The 24,828-nt window shown below is 41.2% G+C and overlaps 1 protein-coding gene across 1 annotated transcript; it reads left to right on the forward strand.

Moving 5' to 3' along the window:
- Positions 1–4,791: 4,791 nt before the first annotated feature.
- On the forward strand, positions 4,792–5,754 carry LOC308130811 (protein phosphatase 1 regulatory subunit 3E; the record flags this gene model as incomplete). Its single annotated transcript, XM_080497300.1, has 1 exon — positions 4,792–5,754. The coding sequence occupies exon 1, from the start codon at positions 4,831–4,833 to the stop codon at positions 5,752–5,754; it is 924 nt and encodes a 307-aa protein (XP_080353426.1). The 5' UTR covers positions 4,792–4,830.
- Positions 5,755–24,828: the final 19,074 nt, after the last annotated feature.

Here is a 24,828-nt window from a genome sequence, read left to right on the forward strand (position 1 = left end):
CAAAATAAAGACGGGTCCAAATAATATCGAGAAGGGGTGGGAAATTCTATTTTTCTAAAGGGGCCACATGACAAATTGACAAGGGCCAAGCCACAAGTTGAAATATTATGTAAATATTCAATAATAGCAGTATGTTACATAGACTCATAAGCTCTGCATCGGTAAAGTTTTATTTGGTGCCTCCCCACCCCCACAAAACCTCCAACATTCTGTGTAACGATTTGACAGGGGATGATAGTTAGCTCAAAGACGTCCACAAGCAAAAACTAAAATTGCAAAAACAAGTGACATAAAAAACTAAAGCAAAGTATGTATAGTGAACGATCCCTGTACAGAGGTATTTCCACAGGTTGTCTTCAAGTTCTTATACCAAACTATTGCTTTCCTTTGATACATCATTTCTTACTGAAGTTCTCTGGTACAACCAAAGCAAAGGTCAGCATGAAGATTTTGGGCCATACAGTGGCCAGCAGGGATTTTCAGGAATGCACATTTATAAATGATATGGGGGCAAACAGCAGTGTAATGGTAACCACTTTCTATGGTTTTGATGAGGGCTTTCTCCTGCTATTCCAGTTTCTTCTGTGTGTGTGTGTGTGTATATATATATATATATATATATATATATATATATATATGAGACAGTCTTATAGCATGAAATGGATTGTTTATTAAGAAAACAGGCATCTGCGGTGCATATGAGGTTGTGCAATTGTCCGTGAGATGCTCCTTCCCATCGAGTACGTAGTGTGTTGCTCTGCTTCGGGTTTGGAAAACACAGCTACTCGATACTTCTTTGGGATGGAACCACGAGCAGCAGAGAAGAACTGAGGATTGAACTGATTTCCATGGTGCCTGGAGCTCAGGCCCATACTGCGAGCATGAAAATCTGACTGAGCAAGAGTTTCTATTCTTGATCCCCTTCTTCCATTCTTCTTATCTAATGTGCAACTGCTGTCTTCAAAGAGTTCCCCTTCTGAAGCCGTGCATCTGCAGAGAGATCGACTGATGTTGGGATTGGGTTTGATCGGAGGTAAAAATGTGAAGTTTCTAATGGGAACCAGTGTGTCACTGGGTCGATGGCTGTACTTCTGTTCTTTCACGGCTCTGTCATCCAACAGAGAACAATTAGATGACGGATGATGAGGCGGCACATGAGCTGGATGAAATGTAAATTCCTCCTTTTCCCCAATCGAAAGATGTGCCATGGTATTGATGGCAGACTCTGACTGTTGAGCTGATGCAGCCATTGGACTAAACGGCACTTTCTTCTTTTTTAATGAGGATTTGTTGCCCTCCTGACACGCGCTGCTCTGCTTTGCCTTGCTGGCTGGCCTCCCTGCATGAGACTGTGTTGGGTCAGCAGACAGAGGGGTTGGATTTTCTGCCTCCTTGTTCTTTGGTTTCCTGCATTTCTTCTCAGTCACATATATGCAGCTCAATGGAGCCACTCTGGCCCAACCCTGGACCTGTTGGAAAAGACAAATTAAGTTATGTTTAAGAAACATCTCGTAATCAGTCGAAAAGTATTAACACATGAAATTAGAACATTACTCTGAGGTGAGCAAGGTCCAAGCTGGGGTTAATGTAAATGATGACTCACAGGAAAAGTTGACTGGGCCACAAAACAAACAGTATAATTATTCATCTCATCACTTCCATCTATAACGATGACTGAGCCGAGAAAGGTTCATTCTTTGTTTGTTTTTCTGGTAAATTGGATGCCAGTATTCAACAGGAGAGTGCATGAAAAAAGTAATGTCATGAGTCGTGATATTCAGCATCACTGCACTGACCTATTTCTTTGGCTTCATAAAGAATGAAGGAGTAAACTATAAAAATATGACTGAACCCTGAGTAAAGTAGAAAAGATGAGCAGTGCTATTTATTAATAGTCAGTTTGTGGGGGAAAAACATTGAGAGTCACGGCAGTACATCACTAATTCCTGTGTGACATTCCTTATGTATTACTTAATGGAAAGGTATTGGGGCTGCATGACATACCGCAAAAGTAGCATCACTGCAATGTCAACATTTGCAATATACACCATCCAAAAAGACAGAACTGAAACAAATCATGTATTCCACTCTGCATATAAACATATTTGGACAATTAGATGGAGCCCAATGACTCTACAAAGTTGACACCACGTTCTATTTTCACGTCATTATTTCAAAAACATATGTCTGTTGACATCAGGCCAGATGTGAGAAGTGAAGAAGTATTACAAAAAACAATAAAATCGCTCAACTCCTCTTCAAAAACACTGCAGAAGTGCAAGTGACCAAAAAGAGAGGAAAGAAAAAATAAACAGTGCAAGATCCAAGAAGAGAACGAGCCAAATTACTTGGAAGCAGCGACGTACACAACACTTACAGAGTCTTCCAAGCTTGAGTAACAATGATATTCATATGGCCCTTGTTCATTCAAGAAGTCTTGCTCACTAAAATCTAACAGGACATCAACATGGCTCCTCTCCGGTGTGTCGGTCGGCTGCTGCTCGACAATGTCCTCCTCTGTTGGACGAGCTCCCTTTTCTCTGTCCACCGCTGTAATGTCATCTTCTTTAGAGATCTCCATGGTTAGTTTAGGTACTTCCTCTCGAGATCTGACGAGGAACAAACACAGCAACAAAGTCGAGGAGTAGCGAGCTGCAACCAAGGAACGCCGCCATTTCTCTTTCGACACCGGAAGTCACGTGATCTTCATACAAGAAGTAAGTCTTAGTTGTTTTTGTTTTTTTTATTATTCTTATTTTTTTCAATTTATATGAAACACTACAAACAAATACAGGAAGGGCACAAACACAGAGTCATAAATATACACAGTAAGTCTTCTTTGTGTGCCGTATCTCTACACAGGAAGTCATGTATTCTCCATTGCTTTGTGTACTTATTCAGCAGGAAGGGTTAAGGCAGGGGTGTCCAAACTCGGTTCTGGGGGGGTCGGTGTCCTGCACATTTGAGTTCTCTCCCGGCTTCAGCATACCTGACTCAAATGATGATGAAGTATAAAGTATGGTAAACCTGACAGGTTTCAAAGTTGAAAGAGTTAAAGTGTTTTCCATTCCACTTCAATGTTAAAAATATTTTTTTAAAGTTAAAATATTTAAAAGCATTTAGAAGACATGAAGAAGCTTAAAGAGGTTTTTTTTAAATTATTATTAAAAAGTTGAATTGTTTAAGTTGGTGAAGGTTTTGAAGAGGCATTAGCTGGAAAAAAAAAATCCCCAGCCATTTATATGGGAAAATATATTGTAGAAAAGTCAAAATATTTTTAAACTGGAAAGGATAAAAAAAAGTTACAGCATAGCAAGAATTTCTTAGAATAGCTGCCCATATTGATATTGGAATGGTTCAAATTGATTAAACTACAGGAGCCAAAGCAAGTCGAAAAATACAAATAATTCTCAGAAGCAGCATTCACATAATCACCCAACGTGACTGTTCTAGGGTTAAAAATACTGACCTTGTTGCCTCTATGTCGGCATGCCCTTGTAGTTGTCACAGTATCTGCACGGTTGAGATATTTGTGTAAATGCAAAATTGATTTGAGGCTGTTGATCAGCTAATCCCAAAATAAAAGGTGAATTCATGTCAAATGCAAATGAATCCGAACATTGTGACGTTATATGTCAATTCACAGAAAGCCAGAATGGAAAAAGAAAGTCTCTTTACAGACCTTTACACAGAATTGACTTTTGTAAGAAATTGCACAATTACTTTCCTCTTTTTTTGGCTCCCTTCTCCTCCTCCAGTTTGTATCTAAGATTGACCACTGTAATATCAAAATGTGTAAAATAGTGCATTTCTGCATAACTTTAAGCTATGAAAATTATATTACTGAATTTGCCGTGTGGTTAAATTTCCACATTAATGTTTTAAAACCTGCTGATCAGTAACGTTTTGCATGAACTTAAACATAGATGTTACCTGCTGAATCCTTTGTAAAGTGTCAGCTAACTGAGCGAGATCCACCTCGGATGGTTCATTAGTGTCCGTTTTGTTGACACTTTTTTTTGTTTTGTTTTAACAGCAGCGGATGCCTTCAGGGACGAGCTGTGACGTCGTCGTCATGGTAACGCAGGGTGCGTGACGTCAGGAGGGGGCGGCGTGCAGACGGGAGCTGTCCACTCTGCAGCACGTCTCTCTGTTATGTAATAAATATGAACGTTACATGGTGCTTCCCTGTGATCCAACCGGGCCGAGCATGCTCGTAGTAACTTGATGGAATAGTCCAAATAGACGCAATTAGCGTGAAATGAGCTGCACTGTTAAACACTTACATACAGGCAGGGCAACGTGTTTTTTCCTCTCTCTCTCTCTCTCTTTAGTTTCCAATTATTAGTATTATTATTATTCCCCTGACTTTGTGTGTCAAGAAGAAAGTGAGTCGAGTTATCATTTGGAGGAAACCATTGTGTGGAGCCGCTACGTTGAGTTCAGCACGTACACACAAGCGTCAAAACGCTGCGCAGGTGAAACCGGCCGCGACTCGAGATCGCCGCGTTTAACCACTGGCGCGCGACGGACGGAGGCGCTCTCCTTGATTTACGTACACTCAACGACGCTGTCTTTTTTTTTTTTTTCAGACTGTGCAATTTCAATTGAGTAATCTGCAGGAGGAATCCGATAAATTTGCTGCTGGACAACAACCGCTCGGTTTATTGGTGCAGCGGCGCAGAGTGTCCGCCTCCGACGCCGCCGCAGCGCCTATCCAAAAGAAGGAACGCTGACACCTGACGGCTCCATCCCCCCCGACACGCCGGTCTTTTTTTCCCCTCTCATCACGACCACTCCGGCTCTGCAGTGCAGAGACTGTCGTGTTTTATGGAAGCGGACTCCGCGCAACCTGTCGTCGTCATGCTGCCCCCGAAGAACTGCCTCCCGAGGAACTACAGCTGCATAGCCGGGCTGTTCGGGAGCCTGGCGGCGGCAAACTCCAGGCTGGATGATGGGGACGACTTTGACATAGTGAACACGACGTGTGAGCCCATCGAGAACCCGGTCGTGGACGAGAGGCCACGGGGCAGGGAGGTTTTCCTCAAGCCGCCACAGAGTCCAAACCTGCGGCGCAGGTGCAAGTCGCTGCCCACGCCGACGGAGAGAGCAAAGTTAGAGATCTCCCGCAGCAGAAGTCCAACCAGCGAGAAAAAGGTCCGCTTCGCCGACTCACTGGGTCTGGAGCTCATCTCAGTGAAGCACTTTGATGACACAGATGTGCCAGAGGTGCCCGAACGCATTTTGGCCAAATTACCCAAAGGACCCATCCACCTCAACCATTTGGACACCAAGTTTCCCCGGGCCCCCGCGCAGTCTTTGTTTATGGAGTTGCAGTTCACTAATCCTGGCACACTACCCGGCTTCGAGCAAAAAGTGAGGGAGGTGAAAGTCGTACTGGAGAGCGTGGAGGCGGACGAATTCAGCCTCTCCGGGTTTGTGCGCGTCCTGAACCTGGCTTTTGAAAAGAGCGTCTCTTTGCGCTACTCCCTGAATAACTGGATAACATTTATGGACAGTTTGGCCTCCTATGTGCCCGATTCAAGCAACGGTGTCACTGACAAGTTCCGATTCAAGGTCGTCATGCCCACTTATCTGGAGAACGGGGGCACGTTGCAGTTCGCCATCAAATACTGCGTCGGTGGTCAGGAGTTCTGGGACAATAATAATGGGAACAATTACAAAGTGCGGCGTCACCGGCTCAAGATGTCTCCACCTCGGGAATGGGAAAATGGATGGATCCACTTCATCTGAGCTTCACAGTGTGTGTGCATAATTTGCGCGTAATTAATCCCCGGGTATCTGTGACACGTGGTGTGTTAAAAAAAAAAAAGCCCTTTTTTTTCTGCCATTGTCAAGCTGTAATACAGGAACATGTTCCTTCTATTTTCAAAACAGCGGCCCTGCTTTGAAAACACAGAAAGTGTTTAAAAACTACCAAAAACGCCTGAAATGAGTTCCTGGTGTGGGATGTTGTTGGATATTATGCCTTGATGTCAGGGCTCTGTACAGCTTGGTGCCCTTTGGGAGGGCATGACCACGTTATGTAATGTAGATACACGTGCCACGGAAAACGTGCTGAGCAATGCCAACTTCAGGCAACACTGCTCATTTCTGGGAGATACTGTACATTTATTTGATGGCACCTTGATTCTAAAGTTGTGCGCATTGCATGTATGCAGACATATCGGCCTGTTCAGGAACCAGAAAGCATCATATCCTGGCTGATGAGGACCCCAAACCAAGCAAGTAGCAGCCTCCTCTCTCCTTACCAGGAGAATCACACTCATGTCTTACTGAGGTGACTGAAAAATATGTGGGAGGTGATTTTATTTGAGATTATTTTATTTGGTTTTGAGACATTCAATGCACAAGTTCCTACTTGTGACATTAAAACGCCTTATTCTAAGATATGTTGTAGGAATTTGTACATTGAATGTGCTACAGTATTTTTTTTCCATTAGGCTTGAATAGAATAAACCTATCAGATTATTATTATTATTATTATTATTAACATTAAAGTTACATTTTAAACTATTTAGGGACACTGTAACAAGAAACTTGCCTTTCAGTCATAAATGTGTAGCTTTTCAACAACCATTGCACATTATCTTTTGGAAATAAATGTTGATTTTTAGTATTTTTATCAAAGCGTTGTGGTCTAACCAAAGTATATATAGAACCTGACCTTAGATGCGAGAAAAAAAATCAATAGTTAAACCAACACATGCTACTGAATCACAAAAGCTTTGTTTGTAAAGAAAGTATCTTGATGCTCTCATGCTCTAATCTTAATTAACTCCTTCAATCCATCGCGTTTTCCTGAGCAAATATATACATTGGCTGTTGGAAATATTAGATATACCTCAGATCTTATGTTTTCTCCTCCACGTTGAACAGATGCTATTTGAAAGAAAACTTAACCGATTCAGGCAATGCAGTATTGATGTAAACCTCTTGTTCCCTTCTTGGTTTTCATTAAAGGAGCTCTGCGTCGAATTAGACACTATCACACAGAACTGAGTTTAATCAGCTGCTGCTGTTCTAAAGATACATGATAGCCATAATCACTGTGTGGGAATAGTGCTGCTCCCTGAAATAATTACAAGAACACCGTTATAGCCAATTTACTTCCTCAGTCACATACCGGAGTCACATTTATTTTTTAATACTGTTTCATTACTTTTTGATTGATGTAATACAACCATGTTGTCTTTCTAGACACTGGTGTGTCTGAGATCTGTAAAGTTTTATTTCATTCAGTGACGGGCAGTCTTCCAAAACCCTCTTGCTTTAATATTACACACTTGAACTATATTGCAAAAATATCTTCTGTCCTATTTAAATTAACCTAAAAAAAAAAAAGCAGATCTTCAACATGCTTTTTTAATATGTTCCAGATTGTATATATAGTTGAGATTCCAGAAAATAGGGCAAAAACAGACATAGTGCTTTAAATTTCAGCATCCAGACTGTAGTCTGATCATGACCTCTCAGCCTTTGTTTACATCATCACGTCCTCAGAGGAAAGCTTTCCATTTAACGAGCCCATCAGATTGGCATGTGGATGGAGACTATTCCTGTAACCACTTAGTTTTTGGAGCAGTTCCACTGTGAGTCCATCAGTAGTGTTTGTCTCGAACTTCGACAAGACCGTGTCAGGACTTTAACGCCACACCTTTCGGATGTTAGATTCGTTTTGGTGAGCGATGGTCTGATGGTATTTGCGATACTATTTGCTTCCAGGCACTTTAGCTTTATCGAGTGTAGAGCTGCTTAGCTCTCACCTGTTTGTTTGAATACATTGTGGATATAAAAGTGCTGGTCATGGCAGAGTTCACTGTGTGTTATATTGTTAGATCTGTGAGAACTTGCATGTTGTCTGCTTCTGTGTAGCAGTTCGCTCAAGCATCCATGCAGTACAGTACCAGAAAGCATGAAGTGACTGAAGTGAGAACTGAGAAATGCATCAATACCAATTTATCACTGCCAGCACAGACTGTGATCTTTAGATGTTAACCCTTGGCCCACACCTGATCTCATTTGCACTGAGATGTTGCCTTGGGGGGTTGTCTCTTCAAATATCATGCCCTCGCTGCTTTCTGCCAGTTTAAACTTTCAACATTCTTGAGCATTTTAAATGAAGACATACATAAAATATATTGCTATTGGTGCATTCCTACCATATAACAGATGAAGGGCTTCTGGTCTGAGTAGATGTTCACCTCAGTGTATACATGACATTTTGCGTCAGAACTCACTGATAAACAAATAATATGTACACGTGTTAATGTTTGATATTGAATGTCCTCCTGTTACTGTTGTACGTTGTGTGTATTTTGAAGCATTTTCAGGGCAGAGCTGAAAGATACAAATGGTGAAAGTTTGTTACTACTTCTTAAAGCACACTTACTAATCCACTCTGTCTAATGAACAGTTTAGAACAAGGACAGTGACGGCATTGGAAATGCCACAAATTAGACTATTTGGTCTCAAATGTTTCGTCTGTTATCTGACATTGAATCACGGCAGGGGCTTCCCTGGAGTTTGTGCAAAAATACAGTAGTGTAGCTCAAAGAAGTGCACATATTGGAAGTCCTATGTGCACATTGCTGTGTGCACACTGCCTTATGAAACTGTGAGTTCACTTGGGGACATGCAAAGGGAATATGAAAACCGAAAGTGTGTTCATCAAGAAGGAATATGACTGTATAACAGGGTTCCCTAATTCCAGGCCTGGAGGGGCCGGTGTTCTGCAGGTTGTAGGTTTCTCCGAGTTGCAACACCTGAATACAATAAGGACCTCGTTACTTGTTTTTTTTTTTTTTTTTTTACAACCTTGAAGATGGCGTCAACATCAGATTGAGGTGTCCTGGAGCCGAGAGCTAAAGCGTTGCAGGACACCGGACCCTCGAGGAGCAGAATTGGGGAACTCTGCTGTAGACTTTGTAAACATTGCACATTGGTGAGGAATTTATCTGGTAAGATGTTCAAGGTTCGATGCACTTTGTTGCTTGGTAAGTTTTTGCAATGATGACTTATGATTGTAGCTGATACTGAGAAGACTAAGCAGGTCTGGTACAGTGAGAGTAGGAAGGGATGTGATATGCAAATGAAAGCTTCTCCTGTGAATCGCTTCTAAATAAAATGTTTGTTTTTTTTTTTCTTCCATTGATTCTTATATTGCACTTTTATTTCACTATCAGGAGCCTAAATCACCTTTCTCTAATTTATAACCATTTTATGGACTTATGTTTCTCTTTTTGTTTTTTGTTTTTTTTAATTCCTATGCAACCGTTCTTTCTGTGTTGTGCCATCTGCACTGTGAGTTAGTTTGTCAATCGTTTAGTGACTTTCAACCATGTTTTGCATGATGCATTTGACAGATATCTTTATTTCTAATTTTTGTTTAACGTAAGCCATACCTTCTTGAAATATTGGTTAAATAAAAACATTTGTGATGGAAGCCAAGCTCTCTCTGAGTTCTTTATTCGCAGTCACTGCAGATGATGGCGAAGTGAGCAGAGCATCTAATTTTGGAAGCGTTTTTAACGGTCACCATTCATGAAGCACGCTGCAGTAGCCATCGCCATTGTAGACATGGCTGAGGACATGTCCTTGAATCGATTGCAGTGTGACCCCCCCCGCCCTCCTGTTTTCTACGAAGGGGAGGGGTTGATGCTTGAAACTGAATACGCTGGAGGAACTGCCTGCTGGGGGCAAGATGCAGAGATGAGAGCGACAATGAGAGGTAATTGCATTCTCTTCTTTACACCCGTGGAGTTGCATGCACTCTGTTTTAAAGCTGGCCTGAAATGAAAGAACGTCCCTCATTACCCTTTGGTCATGCACACACCACGTGGCCATGTTGGTGCAAAGTACTTCTGGATGTGCTGTGGTTAACTATTTGTGTTTGCAAATATCACAATGGATTCCATCTATAACCCCTTGAATTACAATAGTCCCATCAACAAGAAGCCTCTGGGAAATGTGACTTGTAGAGTGCAAAAATAAAATCTCCAACTCTTATATTTAAGTAAATAAGTAGTATGTCACTTTATAGTGCACATGCTCAGCTGATGGACAGTTACATTTGATTTTTATTTACTTTTTATTTTACCTTTTTAGTTTACCTATATATATATATATATAGGTAAAATAAAATAAAAAAATGTATGTTCTACATGTCAGGATACACATAAGAAGGGCCAAAGTGCAGACCGATTTAATTCAAAAGCATTTTTTGACCACCCTAAATTCAAAATGTAAACATATTACAGAAAGGGAGAGTACTAAAAGTTTGGAAACAGAAGGCAGCAGTCAAACTGCCAGAAGAAATCTGACTTGGTATGTGCTATATGTAGCAGTTTGATGCCTTCAGTAACCCGTCAGTTTGACTCCATATGGTCTGCCGGTATGAACTTGCTGTGAGACTCCAGCTCCAATTCTGTGATCAGAGTTACTCAGCGGCTTGTGCCAAGTGGAACATCTCATCACTCTCCACAATAAAGATCAAAAAAGAGATTCAAACAGCCAATGTCATTAAGTGCTGAAGCGTGAAATTAAGACATGCACAGTTTGGTTTAACTACATTGCAACACAATTGCCTTGTCTGGAATGTATTTCACTATCTGTAAGATGTGAGGGACGCATATCAAGGCAGTGCATTTATTTCACCGCAAAGCTAGCATTTAACATAGATGTATGTGCAGTTGCATGTTACAGGCAACAAAAATCAAAACAAAACAGCCTGTGCCTGCAAAGTGCATTTGATTTGTTTTTGTAATTACCAAGCAGTGATCATACAACATCATCATGCTGTGTAACAACAGCTGCTTACATAACGGTGGCGTGCATGTGATTCTGCTGCCGTGACTGCTTTCCCCCTCAGGCCTCTGATATTATTAAACTGCAACCACAGCCCCACAGTCATTTTCATCCCACCTGCGTCGCATCGCTCTCCTCAACCACAGCGGGCCCTTTGGTTCTATAATAATCGCACAATATTGATGCTCACAACATTTCATGACTTTACCTTCAATAATTAATGTGAAGCATTTCCAGAAATGGGATTTATTCTGACTCTGCATCATTAGCAGCCATCGCTGCATTCAAAGTTCATCGGTTGAATGAAACACTGTGTAATTCATTAAATTATTTTGGGAAGTGTGTACAAACACCCACCCATGATGCCATCTTTATTTCTTTGATTATGAAAAAAAAAAAGTATTTTTCAGAACTCTTTCTTTAGCTTTTTCCTCTTTATCATTGTCAAGTTAAAACCATCATTCTCATATATCTCTTAAAGACTCAAGTACAACTTATATTGCTTAAAGTTTGAGTTCTAAACTCAAAAGAACAAAGAGTGTCTTTGAAAAACTATAAGAGTCTTGGTAATCTTTCAATCATTGGATATTTAATGCATCATCAATAGCATACATTCCATTCACTGTGCTTGCGCATTCCAAAAAACACCATGTGATTGCATAGTATTTTAATTCATTACTTTTACCTCTGATCATAATGTTCATGAAGATTCTGAAAGAAGTCCAAATCATTTGCAACTTGAAACGTTTGTCCTATTTTCTTCCAACTTTCCCCCTTTTGCTTTGTCCTTTCTTATTTCACTTTTGTCGTCTCATTTTCTTCAATCGTTAGTAGTTAATTGACATTTCAATCTGACTGCCTATATTCTGAATTGTCACAGTTTCCATCAGAAGTTTCTCTGACGTATAAGAGGATGCGCAGTCCTCTCATAGATTTTGACCATAAAAAAGGATTGAGAATATTTTTTACATCCGGCCCCCAGATCTGTTCTCCTCCTCCTGACACCCTCAGAGGAGAACCACTCCACACTTTGAAAAGCATTGTTATTTTTAAAATAACTTGGCACTAATGCAAAACAAAAGAGGACAATGAAATCATCCATGTATACTAAATATTAAATGAATCTCACTTATGAAGCAGACCATTAGCATTTTGAAAGCATTTTACATGATAGGCCACACTCACCCATTCATACTCTTACATTAATGCCAGTCAATCTGGACACTTCAACACTTGGACAGTTGGAGATAATAATCAAACTGTCATCCTCAGTATTAAAGGTAACCTCATAAGACACGGCTGTTTATCGTGGGGGGTTCGTCAGATTAAATGCCGAGAACACATAAATGATATATAAACACATTGGCTGAATAATTTCAAACAGAAACAGTGACAAGGCCATTTCTTACATTTTTGTCTTATTTTTCTGACATTTGTTTTAGAAACTCTCAGTGGAAGTTTCCAAACTCTTAACTTGGTTTACTCTTTGGAAAAAAGAGATAAGTTATTTCCAGATGCACCATATTTAGAAATACTAAGATAACTATTTCAAAGAAAGCCTCCATGACAAATTACAAACACAACACAGGAATGACCTTGTGCTGTAACTGTTACATTTCTTCTGATGTTCTAGTTCTCTAAAAAGCCCAAAATAAATTAAGGCATTACTTTGGATAAATAACTTATGTGTTACTTTTAATTGTCAGTTACGATGTGCACATAGTTGTACTGTTGCAGTGACACATTAGCAGAGCTGTCAGCACTGTGCTGGGCAGCCTAATGACTGATTCGCTCATTAAGTTCAGCTGCAGTAGTTGGAAGTCAAACAGAGTCAAGCATACAGTGTTTTTACAGTTCATGAATCCGGTATTTCCAAATGCAAGAAATGTTCCAGCACGGGATACAGTCTCCCTTTGGCATTCATGGAGAACTTGGTTGGTTTAACACCTTATTTGAAAGCAACAAACTTTTTCGGTCAGTAATTATGTCACAAGTACTGTTGGGGTAAAAAGCTTTGGCTTTTCACACAGAGTACTGGGCAATGCCTGCTGCTGATTACAACAGTGAAAGAAGAATCATGTTATTTACTGTGTTGTGCAGAAACCCAAGCATTTCCTGATGAAATAAATGAAATCAGTACAACATTTTATGTCTAAAATGAATTGAAAAGCGTTGTGTAGCGTTGTAGTCCGATCTATTTTGGGAGCACTATGATTCCAAAGAGCTGTATAAATGTCCTCTTAGAGACTGTTTGGTATGCTACTCCTCTCCTGCTAGACCTTAGAGGCCTATGGACCTTATATAATGAAACACTGGAGTTGTGTTTCATATGAGCCCAGCACGAGTTATTGCAAAGGGAATATCACTCTGAATAAAACAAAAGGTGAAGCATCACATTTCCTACAGCCTTTTAGCATTTTCATTTCTGCCTTTAACTTCCATTCTCCAGTTTCTGTTCCGCTTTTCTATAACACTCATGATTTATATAAGCAATTCACTGTCATTCTTTGATGCGTTCAAATAAATGAAACACTTTTTGGTCAATTACTTTTTCCATTTATTATCCTCTTCGCTTCAATGTCTTCTTCAACCTCACCTTCTTCAATTTCCTCAGACTCTTATCTGGTATTCCAGCAACGCATTGAACATCAAGACTCCTGCAAGCACAGTAAATTTCTTTCCCTGGCACCAGTGAGGAACTCTGGGCCAAAAGCACACTCATAAATAATCAACAGACTCAGATTGTTTCCACCCTTTTATGAGTGCATCAGACCCTGCATGAGCAAACAGAAAAACAGAGAGCGTCAGATCGGCAGCCAGGTAGAAAGAGCAACGTGTTGGGCACTTTAGTAAAAGCACACACTGAAGAGCTGGAGATGTTCAATGGAACATCATCATCATCATCATCATCATCATCATCATCGTCGTCATCATCATCTGGCCACCCATTGTAAATCTGATAGTCCTTCCTGTCACACCAAGATAGGTTACCGAGGACACAGGATGATTTGTCCTCTAAAAGTACTGGGGATAAATGCATCTTTGTCTGATTTTGTTATGGATGGGGGGGGGGGGGGGATACACAATAATGTGTGCTCTTGAGGCTGAGAGGGTAAAAGAAGAAAAGGACACTGAGAACATTTACTCAACAAAAATAACTACTCTATGAAGTAGAGGCTAAAATATGCATTGCATTCCTGTGTGCATTTGCAGTTGTAAAATACAGTCAGATATTTGTCACATTTGTGTGTCGCTGTGTTGTAACAATATTATGGACCTAATTTCCACAAGATCTGTGGACCTGGCTAAAGCAACTCTTTAAATGAAGCCACAGGTGTATTAGTCGTGCTGAGCACTGCTGCTGCGACAAGGTCTGGTCCACAGTGGGTGCTTCAGCTTGGGCCTTAGATGCTGGAAGTGTTTGAGGTCAAGATACTGTGAAGGCCAGGAAATGTTCCCTCACCGAAACATGGAAGTGTTCAGTTTATGTGCAGCATCATGATAAGGGGGTCATTGCAACAAGAATCAAAAACATGGTTCTGGTCACTAACGTTAGGACTTCTCAGATGTATTGACATGGACAGGGTGATAATTGGACAATATATAGAAGAGGTTTTGTCTTTTTACATTCTTGATTGGATGAATCAAGAGAATCAATCAAAAAAATAAATGAATAAAAGGAAGTGATGGGTGCGGAAAAGATGGTTCGTGAATGTATGTAGGAAGTAATCAAACTAGTTTTGGAAAACGAGTTTGACAGCCGTATAACATTCCAGTTGGGTGTAGTAGATTAACTCATTTCACTATAACTCTTTTATTAAAATATTTGTATTTATCTTTTGTACAGCTTTGTCTAACTGGGGATTGGTGGGGTGCATTAGCAACAACTCTGCGACCAAATCACAGGGCAAATACAAAGACAACCACACAAAATCACAATTACAAGTAACTAAGACTCGCTAAATAACCTAAAACAAGCAATTTTTACTGAGGGAATAAACTGCAGTACCTGGTAAAAGCCCATAAATTCATAAGGAGAACTTGCAAACTGCACTGAAACTCAAACTGGAGATAGTCTGGGTGTGGAGGTAAGTGACCACTATAGTGAAATCATTTAATTAGCCATAAAATGACACTGTTTGGGTATTTTAAAAGGGTCCGGAAAGCCAGGGTGAAACATTTTATTCAGTCTCATATGAAGAAGGTCATATCTTACAATAGTCACCAGTCCACAAACAAATATCCTGTGAGACACACTCTTGACGTGAGCAGCCCGTCCTGCCTCCTCACCAACATCAAACCTGCAGGGATGGGGTGCTTTGTCACTTAGCATGACGTCACAGATTTTCTCACCCACCTTCAATGCCAGCCAACCCCCCCCCCCCCCCCCCTTTCATGGTGAGGAACAGGAGCAGGACCATGTGAGTGATTCAGCAAAACGTGACTGCTGTCACGACAGATACTTGTTTGGTTGTTAACGGGCTTCTTCACCACAAACTGTGCAGGAAATTTGGGATCTGTCTCATTTAAAGCAGCAGTCGTGCATAAAATGCCAAAAATACTGTGTTTGTGTCTGCATATACCAATAAGTACCTTGAATATCGACAGAAGGTTGTGTGTATATTAGGTTGTCCTCTCTGTGCCTTATGGTAACCAAAGCAGATCGTTTTTACCCTTGTGGCTACATCTCTGTAAGCCCTGTTGCCTTTGGGTGCAGCACACTCGCAACAGGTCTCATAAAATAATTATGTTGCTGCACTCTCACACACCTCTCCGTGTCTCTGGCTTCAAGCCTAATGCACTCTCTTATGTCTCTCCAAGTCCCTCCAGCAGACAATGACAGGTCACATGCTGAGGATGTGTGACTGGGGCTGCTCTCGTCTTTCTTTGCTGCTGACCGTTTGACACAGCTCACTGTAACTGCAGGTGCATGAATAGGTAGAAACAAATGTAGCACCAGGACAAGTGTGGGTTCCATTAGCTTGAATTTGGCTAAGGTTCACCATATATTATATCAACTTCTCCATATATTTTTTTTTTAATATTTAATAACTGGTTTTTTTTTATTGCATCCTTATGTGTTCTACAAATGCATTATAATGGCAACAAACATGCGATTAAGCTGAATGCATTCCTCTCAATTACATTTCCCTTTTCCAGTACAAAACGAGGTCATACACAGTCTCTATATTGCCATTGTCTCTTTGATAACTGAACCACAAACGGCTGTGTCGTTGTGCAAAATGCTCTTCTGTCTTAACGTGTGCTCAAATTGGATGTATTCATGCACGTGCACACGTGTAGAAGTAAATATTTCGGTGTGACGTACCCAGCTGATCTCTTCATGCATGTGTGCACTGAGACTGCATATGGTGACTTTACTCTTGAGGACAGAAACGTGTTCTCTGCTGCCCTCTCTTGTGTCGAGAAGTTACAACAGTTCATCTGAGATTTTTGTTTAATAAACATGTGAATGACCAGATACAATCTATATGCATACAAAATGAATTAACAAATATTTCAAAATTATTCATGCATTTATTTATTCAAGGTAGTGAGGCAGGGTGGCTGGAGAGCAAAAGAAAGGTGCCTTGCCAGTACATCACAAGCTGAACGTAGAGATAAACAATTAAATCGGAGACAGAAAAGTGACTCAGGGCAAGAGAGAACATGCAAACTCCAGATAGAAAAGGTTTAACTTGAATCTAGACACAATGAATATTGTCTGTGTTAAATCTGTTTCATGATTATTGTTTTTTTATGTTTTAAAGAAAAAAAGAAGACAAAAAACAAGCACGAATAGTATAAAACAGAGTGGTACCTCTTTTCATGTGCTTTAAATCTATTGTACACACCACGTATCAGTTCCACACATGCCTGGTCTTTTGTTGGAGACGGTGCCAATCTTCTGTGCTCTCAAGTCAGGTTAATGAACAAAGCTTTGTTGGTGTCATATCTGCACGGTTGTGGCCCTGGCTCATATCCTTTAAATGTGCCCCGTCTGTGTGGATACTCCACAGGTCACAAGATTAAAAAGAACAAAGCCCGGCGTTTGAGGCTGCTGGCAGCAGACGCAGGCGGCTGCCCTGCCACAGTCATCTCCACCAGCCTCACTGCCTCCATCTGGCAGAAGGACTCCACACACTCTTTCCTCTCACCTCTCACACCCAGCGCCATCTGGGCTCTTCTGTGCAATCGTCACGTTTGTGTGTGCACATGATCGTGGCGTGTTCTGGATGGTCTCACACACAGACACACACACACACACACACACGCACGCACTGCTCTATCAAAGTGACAACACTCACTTCAAAAGGTCACACTTTGTGATTTACATGTAACAGAGCAAATGTATTTATGAACCTCTCAGAGCAGCACTGTGTTCACCAGGCATGATAGTCAGTTCACCTCCCACTCTGTCATTGTATTTTTCTTCAGCCTCCACCGCTGCCACGATGATCTGCCACTTCACAGGTGTCTCCAGCGGTGACTAGACAGCGACACACGCAGAGTAACGACACAGATGCCGCTGCCCTTTTATGTTTGTGCCGTACAGATGCTAATTCATACAGCAATGTCCTCAGCTAATTCATCACAGCAGATGTCAAACAGAGATGACACTTGTGTGCCCTTGAGGAAGAGGGTCTGGCAGGAGATGAGTGGAGTGCTTTGGACTCAGACGGTGCTGTGTGTGAGAGAGGATGGAGCAGGGCTCCGAGGGGTCCTCCACCCTGTGTTGTTTCAGCTGTACAGCCCCTGGAACAGCTGGGAGAGATCGAGAGGGGAGCACTGCGGTAAGATGGCCAGATAGAGGCAGCGAGACCGAAAGAAAGACACTGAAAGGGACAACCAAGCAGATGGAAGGAAATCACATCACTTTTTCATCATGAGTAGGATTCAAATCAGTTTGTCAATCTATATTTTTTTCTCTAAAATATCAATAGTTGTTTATTTTAATAATATATAACTAAAGTACACCCCTATATGTAGTTTTAAGAAATATGAATTAAACTGAATCTGAGATCAGAGTGGGAAAAATCTTGGAAATCTTTGGGAAAAATCTGAAGGGTAAAAAAAACCAGGCTGGGAATCACTGTTTTGGATAATAAAGTACATCAACGACAGATTTTCTGTATGGGATTCAATAAAGAAGGTGAGATTTTGCAAGTTAACAAGTATACCTGTAATATGTATCTGTGTTTAATTACAATTGTACTAATAATACAAACAAGATCCCATTTCTAAATTTAGATGACTTTCCTTTAAAGGCTTTTGCAGTTGTACTATTGAATTTAGGTAAATCACCAACTTTGACTTGTATTGTCCACATGAATGTTCCATACTTACATACTTACTATATTGCAGAACTTCAACTACCTCAAGGTGAGAGCAGTTGAATAACCTGGACTCAGTTTGCACTAATACAAAATGTACCATAATTAAATTATGTAGTCAAGGTTGAGGCATGATGGGTAAAATGTAAACAGGGAATTTCCCCAAAAAGGCACAATGAAGGAATGTTCAAAAATAAAAAGGATCAATCTCGTCTGAGTCTTGTAGGCTAGAAGCCATCGATATTGTATTATATAACCCCAAGCTAGATAAAAGGTATACAATTTGTATACCTATCTTCTCTTTGTATAAGACAATCACACACACTCATATTCATGATTATGGGCAATTTAGCATCAACAATTAAGCTCACATGCTGTTTTTTTTTTTTGGAGTACCCAAGAGGAAACCAGCTCACAGAGAGAACATCTGTTTCTGTGCTATCATTTTCTCACTTTCTGTCCCTCAGCCTCAACATGATCAACAGGAATCTGCCAGCCCTCAGCCTCGTTCTGTAAAGATTTGCCGACTTGTGTGCATTTATGTTTCTCTGTAGAAATGCCATGAGATGACTGTGTTGTATTAAGGAAATACAATTGAATGGAATTAAATTAAACATGCAAACGCCACACAGAAAAAGCAAGACCCAGATTCGAACCGACAATCCGCCTGAAGCACACACTGTGACTGAAAACGAAGAGTGCAGTGCACACTTTTGGCCTCATGATGGCAGCAGAGTGGCATAACCGAGTCCCTCTTTTCCCCTCACAAAGCAGAGGAAGATTTAACAAGGAAATAAATTGTAACCTCATCCTCTGAGCCTTTGAGGAGTCTGGTAAAAATGCTGTTACCCCCCCCTCTCTCACTCTCTCTTGCTCTCTCTGTCTTTCAGGGAGGGATTGTGAGGACTGCTGCCTATTAACAAGTCTGTGAGAGAGATGTGTTGAAGCCAGGCCAGCTCAGCTCTCAATCTGAAGAATGTGTTGGCATATACAAGGGGCGCCACTCAAATGGAACTTTAATTCATTTACACAAAAACCAGAACAATCATAAAAACAGACCTCACTGCTGAGAGCTAACAGCTTAGGTAATCAAGCCGACACATACCTTTCTTTAACCTGAGAATGAGCCATTTACAGTCTTTCTTTCAATTTCAGTGGACATGATGTATGAGGATGGCCTGCGTGAGTATCTCTCTGTGAGTTTGTGTGTGTGTGTGTGTGTGTGTGTGTGTGTGTGTGTGTGTGTGTGTGTGTGTGTGTGTGTGTGTGTGTGTGTGTGTGTGTGTGTGTGTGTGTGTGTGTGTGTGTGTGTGTGTGTGTGTGTGTGTGTGTGTGTGTGTGTGTGTGTGTGTGTGTGTCTGCGTGTATGGTTGTGTATGTGTGTCAGATGGTTGAGGTGGGCTGTGAATGAGCCTTTTGATGTATCCTGCCAAGTTTCCCCTGTGGACAGCAGCTGTTATGATAAACACGCTGTCTAGTAGCAACAGATCCTCCCAAGATGGTTCCCCACCCCTCCTCTTCACTCTCCTCCTATTCTACCCCCTGTTTTATTTTTCTCCCAAGGCTGTGTTTAATGGAAGGGAAATGAAAACAATAGGCCTACCAGTCTGCAGGCCAGCAGCAGCAGCAGCTCTGCCAACCTGACAATAAGTCAAACAGAAACTCTGAGTGAAAGACTGTTATGTACCAAACAAAGTCCAGAGAGACTTTTTTTTTTAGAGGTGTTTCCACTGGTGGAGAATAATGCAGATTGAGTGTGCATGACTATTGATATTATCCATCAAGCCAAAGGAGGACAATGAAAAAAAGAAAAAAAAGCTTTCTGGCCAATTGTGTCAATGATGAACAATCATATTCTATTTTGACAGGAGCCTTCTTAAATGACCCAACTTTCCCCCCAAAAAGTAACATGATTAGTCTTCATTTACACTACTAGTACCAAATACATCTCAATTTAATTGGTTGGATCAACAATGTCTTTGTTAAAAAATACTCCTATACACTGATATCTGAAATTATTTTAGAACTGGATCTGTGATGTCATTAACACAAGAACAATTTTAAAAGACACCAAAAAAGTGTCATAAATTGTGATGACCATAGGATGCATAGGTTACTGATGACCAGTGACTGGTTATATGAACCACTTACTTTGCGATAAAAAGTAGTGGAGTTCCTGAAAATATAAAGTAACTAGTTACTGAGAAAATACCTTTGCGTAGTCTCTGCGTGGCTCGTGCTGGTAATCTGCACATAGTTGTGTTACTGTAGTGTTGCTGTGACAGAGTAGGTGAGCTGTCAGCACCGTGTGGGGCGGTCTCATGACTGATTCACTCATTACGTTCAGTTGAAGCTACATCAGTTAGCAGGAAATGGTGGCGGCACACATGCTATTGTGAGTGAATCAGTCATTGTTAAAGAAATGTTACACTGGAAGCGCTCCATGGCATGCAGTCTCTTGATGCGGATGTGATGTACAGCAGTCATGCAGGACTCCACATAACACCTATTCTCAAACAGATCATCATCATCAGATAGGAGAGTATGTGACAGGTAACCTACTGTGCATACAGACCAAATTTAGTAAACCCTTTGAGTTCCACATTATTTCATAATGAGTTATCACTCAACAATGATGACTACAGTACAGGAGTTTTCAAGTGTTTACATTGTGTAGATTTGCTTTATTTTTCATTTAAACTAATAAAAGGCACTTTAAGGTGTTGAGGACTATTATTTTCGAGTCATGAGACATGAAGCAGGGATATTTCTCCATTTTGTTTTCAGAGGAGGTCAGTAGTTAGTCTGCTAAAGGTGTGCAAGTCACATTCTATGCCTATTTGAGTAGTTGTTAAGACTGAATACAAAATCCCATAGAAGGATAGAGATGGATGGATGAATTAAGTGGAAATAAGCACAGTGACGGCAACCATTTGTTTGTTGATTTCCATTTTTTAAATGTTTTTTGTTTGCCTTGTTTTTATAGGACCTGAATTGAGGGTGAGCAGTTGAAACTGTAAGTAGGATTTCATAATAATAACATGTGCCTGATTTTTGGCCATTGTGTCCAAAATGAGTTTCATTTCATATTTTTCATCACGTAATCAGTCACACGTTTGTGTAGATCACATCTGTCAGAAAAAAAAAGTCATAAAGAGGAAAAAAAACCCATGCCTCTTTCACTGGTGTAAAAGAGGCATTTATTTTGTCAGCCAGTAGCTGCTCTTTCAGAACAGTCTGTAAATGTGTTCCTCTAGCTTTGGCCTTCTTTTGCGTTCGTTATGTGCATAATTTTGGTCGGTATCCTGGGAGCTTGTGGATGCTTAGCAAATGGAGTAATACCACTGATGACTGTGGGGTAGTCTTGTCACGTACGACCAGTGACAAGAGCAAAGGAGACAACATGACGTTGAAGAAAGACTGTGCGAATGTGTATGTGGATGCGAACAAATCTACCAAAAAATTTGCCTTGGTATCGGGAAATAAAATTTACAAAAAAGATTTAGTACGGCTTTTGATCACCTATATTAACTTACCATACATTCCACTGCCCTCTATTGCATGTAGTGCTTAAAAGCCACACTGTTGTAAGAGAACTTTGGGAGTATGAATGCATTGACGCATAACGTTTTAAATGCACATATCATTTTACTCAGTACACCCACACAAAGATTGCTGATAAATTAGTCAACACTGTATTCTTTTTTCCCTTTTTTTTTTTTTTTAACCAATTCCCAGTCGCGCAGGTTTACTCATCAAAGTGCGGTCAGGTCCTGAAAAATGACCTCATCCAATCTTTGGTTTCCATGAACTTTGGCTCTCCTCAGCAATGCCCATATTGTTGAGTGAAGGTTTTAGGAAGAGGCAAAGGGTCCACACACACACACACACACACACACACACACACACACACACACACACACACACACACACACACACACACACACACACACACACACACACACACACACACACACACACACACACACACACACACACACACACACACACACACCCTGTGGTCGCGACAGGCTCAAACCACAGGCACCCATGTGGAACAAGTCAGTGAACAGACCTTTATTCCCACTTTGAGCTGCTCAATGAGTGAACTACCTCACTCAACCTGTCTGAATCTGTGAGTGTCACTTTTCTTTACTTACTCATTTACTGGGATATATACTGCGAGCTCTGACTCCCACAAGTGATTTCATATACTGAAAATGCTTCGCGGAGATGCTCTTGCGCGGTGACCCTCTAACCTACAGGGTTTCATTTTTCCAGCTCTGTGACCTCTGAGGGAACTCTCTCCGGTTGGCTGGTTGGCCTGTTGCCTTTGAGAGAGAGAGAGGGAGAGGGAGAGAGAGAGCCAGTTTGGCCCTTTGGTACCTGTCTGGCACTCTGATTAGATTACTGAGTGTGTATGTAAGTAAACAGGTACTTCTCCACCTATCTCAAAGCTCTGGCACAGCAGGCATGTGCAGAGGTATACAAAGGTCCTTTTATATTTGACACTTTCCTAGAAGCACAGGCTTGAAGTGTTGTGGATGTGTGCATGTATTAATGTATGCATGCTTGTGTGCATGGAGGAAGCACAGATTAATGTAAGTTGCCAAAGACTTTCCTCTCATGGCTCCCCGGTGATTTTCACCTTGACCCTCAACCTCAGGAACTGTCTTTGAGTGTACGTGTCTGTGTTTAAACTTGCACGAGGTGTGATTAGAGTGGTTTGTTCAATGATGACTTATCATTCCCTTGTGTAGCCGTCGTACACAAGCTGTGCCTCAGTCAGATATCATGTTGCTTGTTCACCTCATTTCTATGCGAGGCACGTTGTGTGTCTCCACGATCCCTCAACACACACCCCACTGCACACAAAACACCAAAGCCTCCCTCAGGCTTCAGTCAGGGAGCCAATCCATCACAAGATGTTTGCGCTGATGAGAAGATGAGAGAAGAAAAAGCAGTGGAGAAAGAGAAAAGGACACGTATAGGGTTAAAGAGAGACAAGAAGAGAGGGGGGAGGTGTGGAGTTCTGATCACTGTGATGGATGAGGGAGAGAATACTGGCTGATGGCTCCTCTCCTCTTTGAATCCTTCATGAACTCAGGAGAAGAATCAGTCTATCAGATGGCCGGTGTTTATGGACACCGGAAATCTAAAGAGAGATCTCGATGTACATACACTCAGTAAGTATCAGTGTGTGTGTGTGTGTGTGTGTGTGTGTGTGTGTGTGTGTGTGTGTGTGTGTGTGTGTGTGTGTGTGTGTGTGTGTGTGTGTGTGTGTGTGTGTGTGTGTGTGTATTTTTGTTATGAGTCAGATCACTTATCTTCTGCCCAAGAGAATTATCTTTATGTGCAAGCTTTGGCAAACACATTTGCACCCATACACTTTCACCTGTCAAAGTAAGTATTTTCTTCGAAGACCCCATAAGCTATGTTTGTGTGTGTGTGTGTGTGTGTGTGTGTGTGTGTGTGTGTGTGTGTGTGTGTGTGTGTGTGTGTGTGTGTGTGTGTGTGTGTGTGTGTGTGTGTGTGTGTGTGTGTGTGTGTCAACGACTGAAACCTGCCATTTTCTTCCTGGTGAATAAAAGTGTTTGATTTTAATGTGAGGACACATTTTATGTTTAGACCAAAATTACGGTTGGATTAAGGTTACGACCTGGAAATGAGTTGTTATGTCTGAGGTTTGTCTAAGTGTGCAGGTTTCAAGTCAGTGTAATACTCCCAAAGGATGTGAATACACAGCGACTTTGACCTTATGAAGGTACGATGGAAGTTTAATTTTCTGATTTGATTCAATTTTGGTCACTATATAAAGTCCTGTCATGGCGAGGACCAATTTTCTTAAACAATGATGTGCAGTGGTAACTCCCCATTTCGGTTGTTTTTTTTTTTTTTTTTTTTAACAATGAAAGCATCAAACAAAAGGCTGGAGGATTTATGTTGGTCAGAAATAAGTAAAACTCAGACAAGGAGAAACCGCAGTACTGTCATGATCTGAGTCCAACAGTTGAAGATTGGATAAATGCAGATGCAGGAACGCTTGGAAATACAACAATGTATGACAGGCCTTACCACAACTGGACTATTATGTTACCAAAGGATGAACGTGAGAGAGATGGAGACAGAAAATAACCAACGATCGAGTGTATGTGAGCAATTTCGTCTGATTCGAATGGGGCAGACTATAGACAGTAATGCAAGTAGCAACTGTTGCATCAGCAAACAAACAAATAAATCTGATCATGATTATAGTGATCACTACAACCGGCTAATACACTACGGAACATCCTGGATAAGTTGCATCCGACCAGAGTGTAGTGGAAGTCGGAAAAAGAGGGACAAAGGGTGAGAGGCAAGAGAAGAGATGGAGCCAGTGAAGTTTAAAAGAGTGGAAAAAGAGGGAAAGCGTGAGAGGAAAGGTTTCCCCTGCAGGGCTGTGTGGCTGGCTGTGTGCTCCTGTTCTGTTAGGCGGCCGTGGCTGGCTAAATAAACAATCCTAATTGGCTGTGGAGCCCCACTAGTCTGGGGTTTCACTTGCTTTCATCCTCGGGAAGCTGCTGGGAAGCTGTGGGAGAGCTGAGGTGAGGCATCATGATAAACACACATGTGCTCAATCACACACTCTCATGAGAACTTGCAGACCAGCATGCATATATAAAGTGAG

The sequence above is a fragment of the Blennius ocellaris genome, assembly GCF_963422515.1.
Source record: "Blennius ocellaris genome assembly, chromosome: 1".
In the NCBI taxonomy this organism is placed as follows: domain Eukaryota; kingdom Metazoa; phylum Chordata; class Actinopteri; order Blenniiformes; family Blenniidae; genus Blennius; species Blennius ocellaris.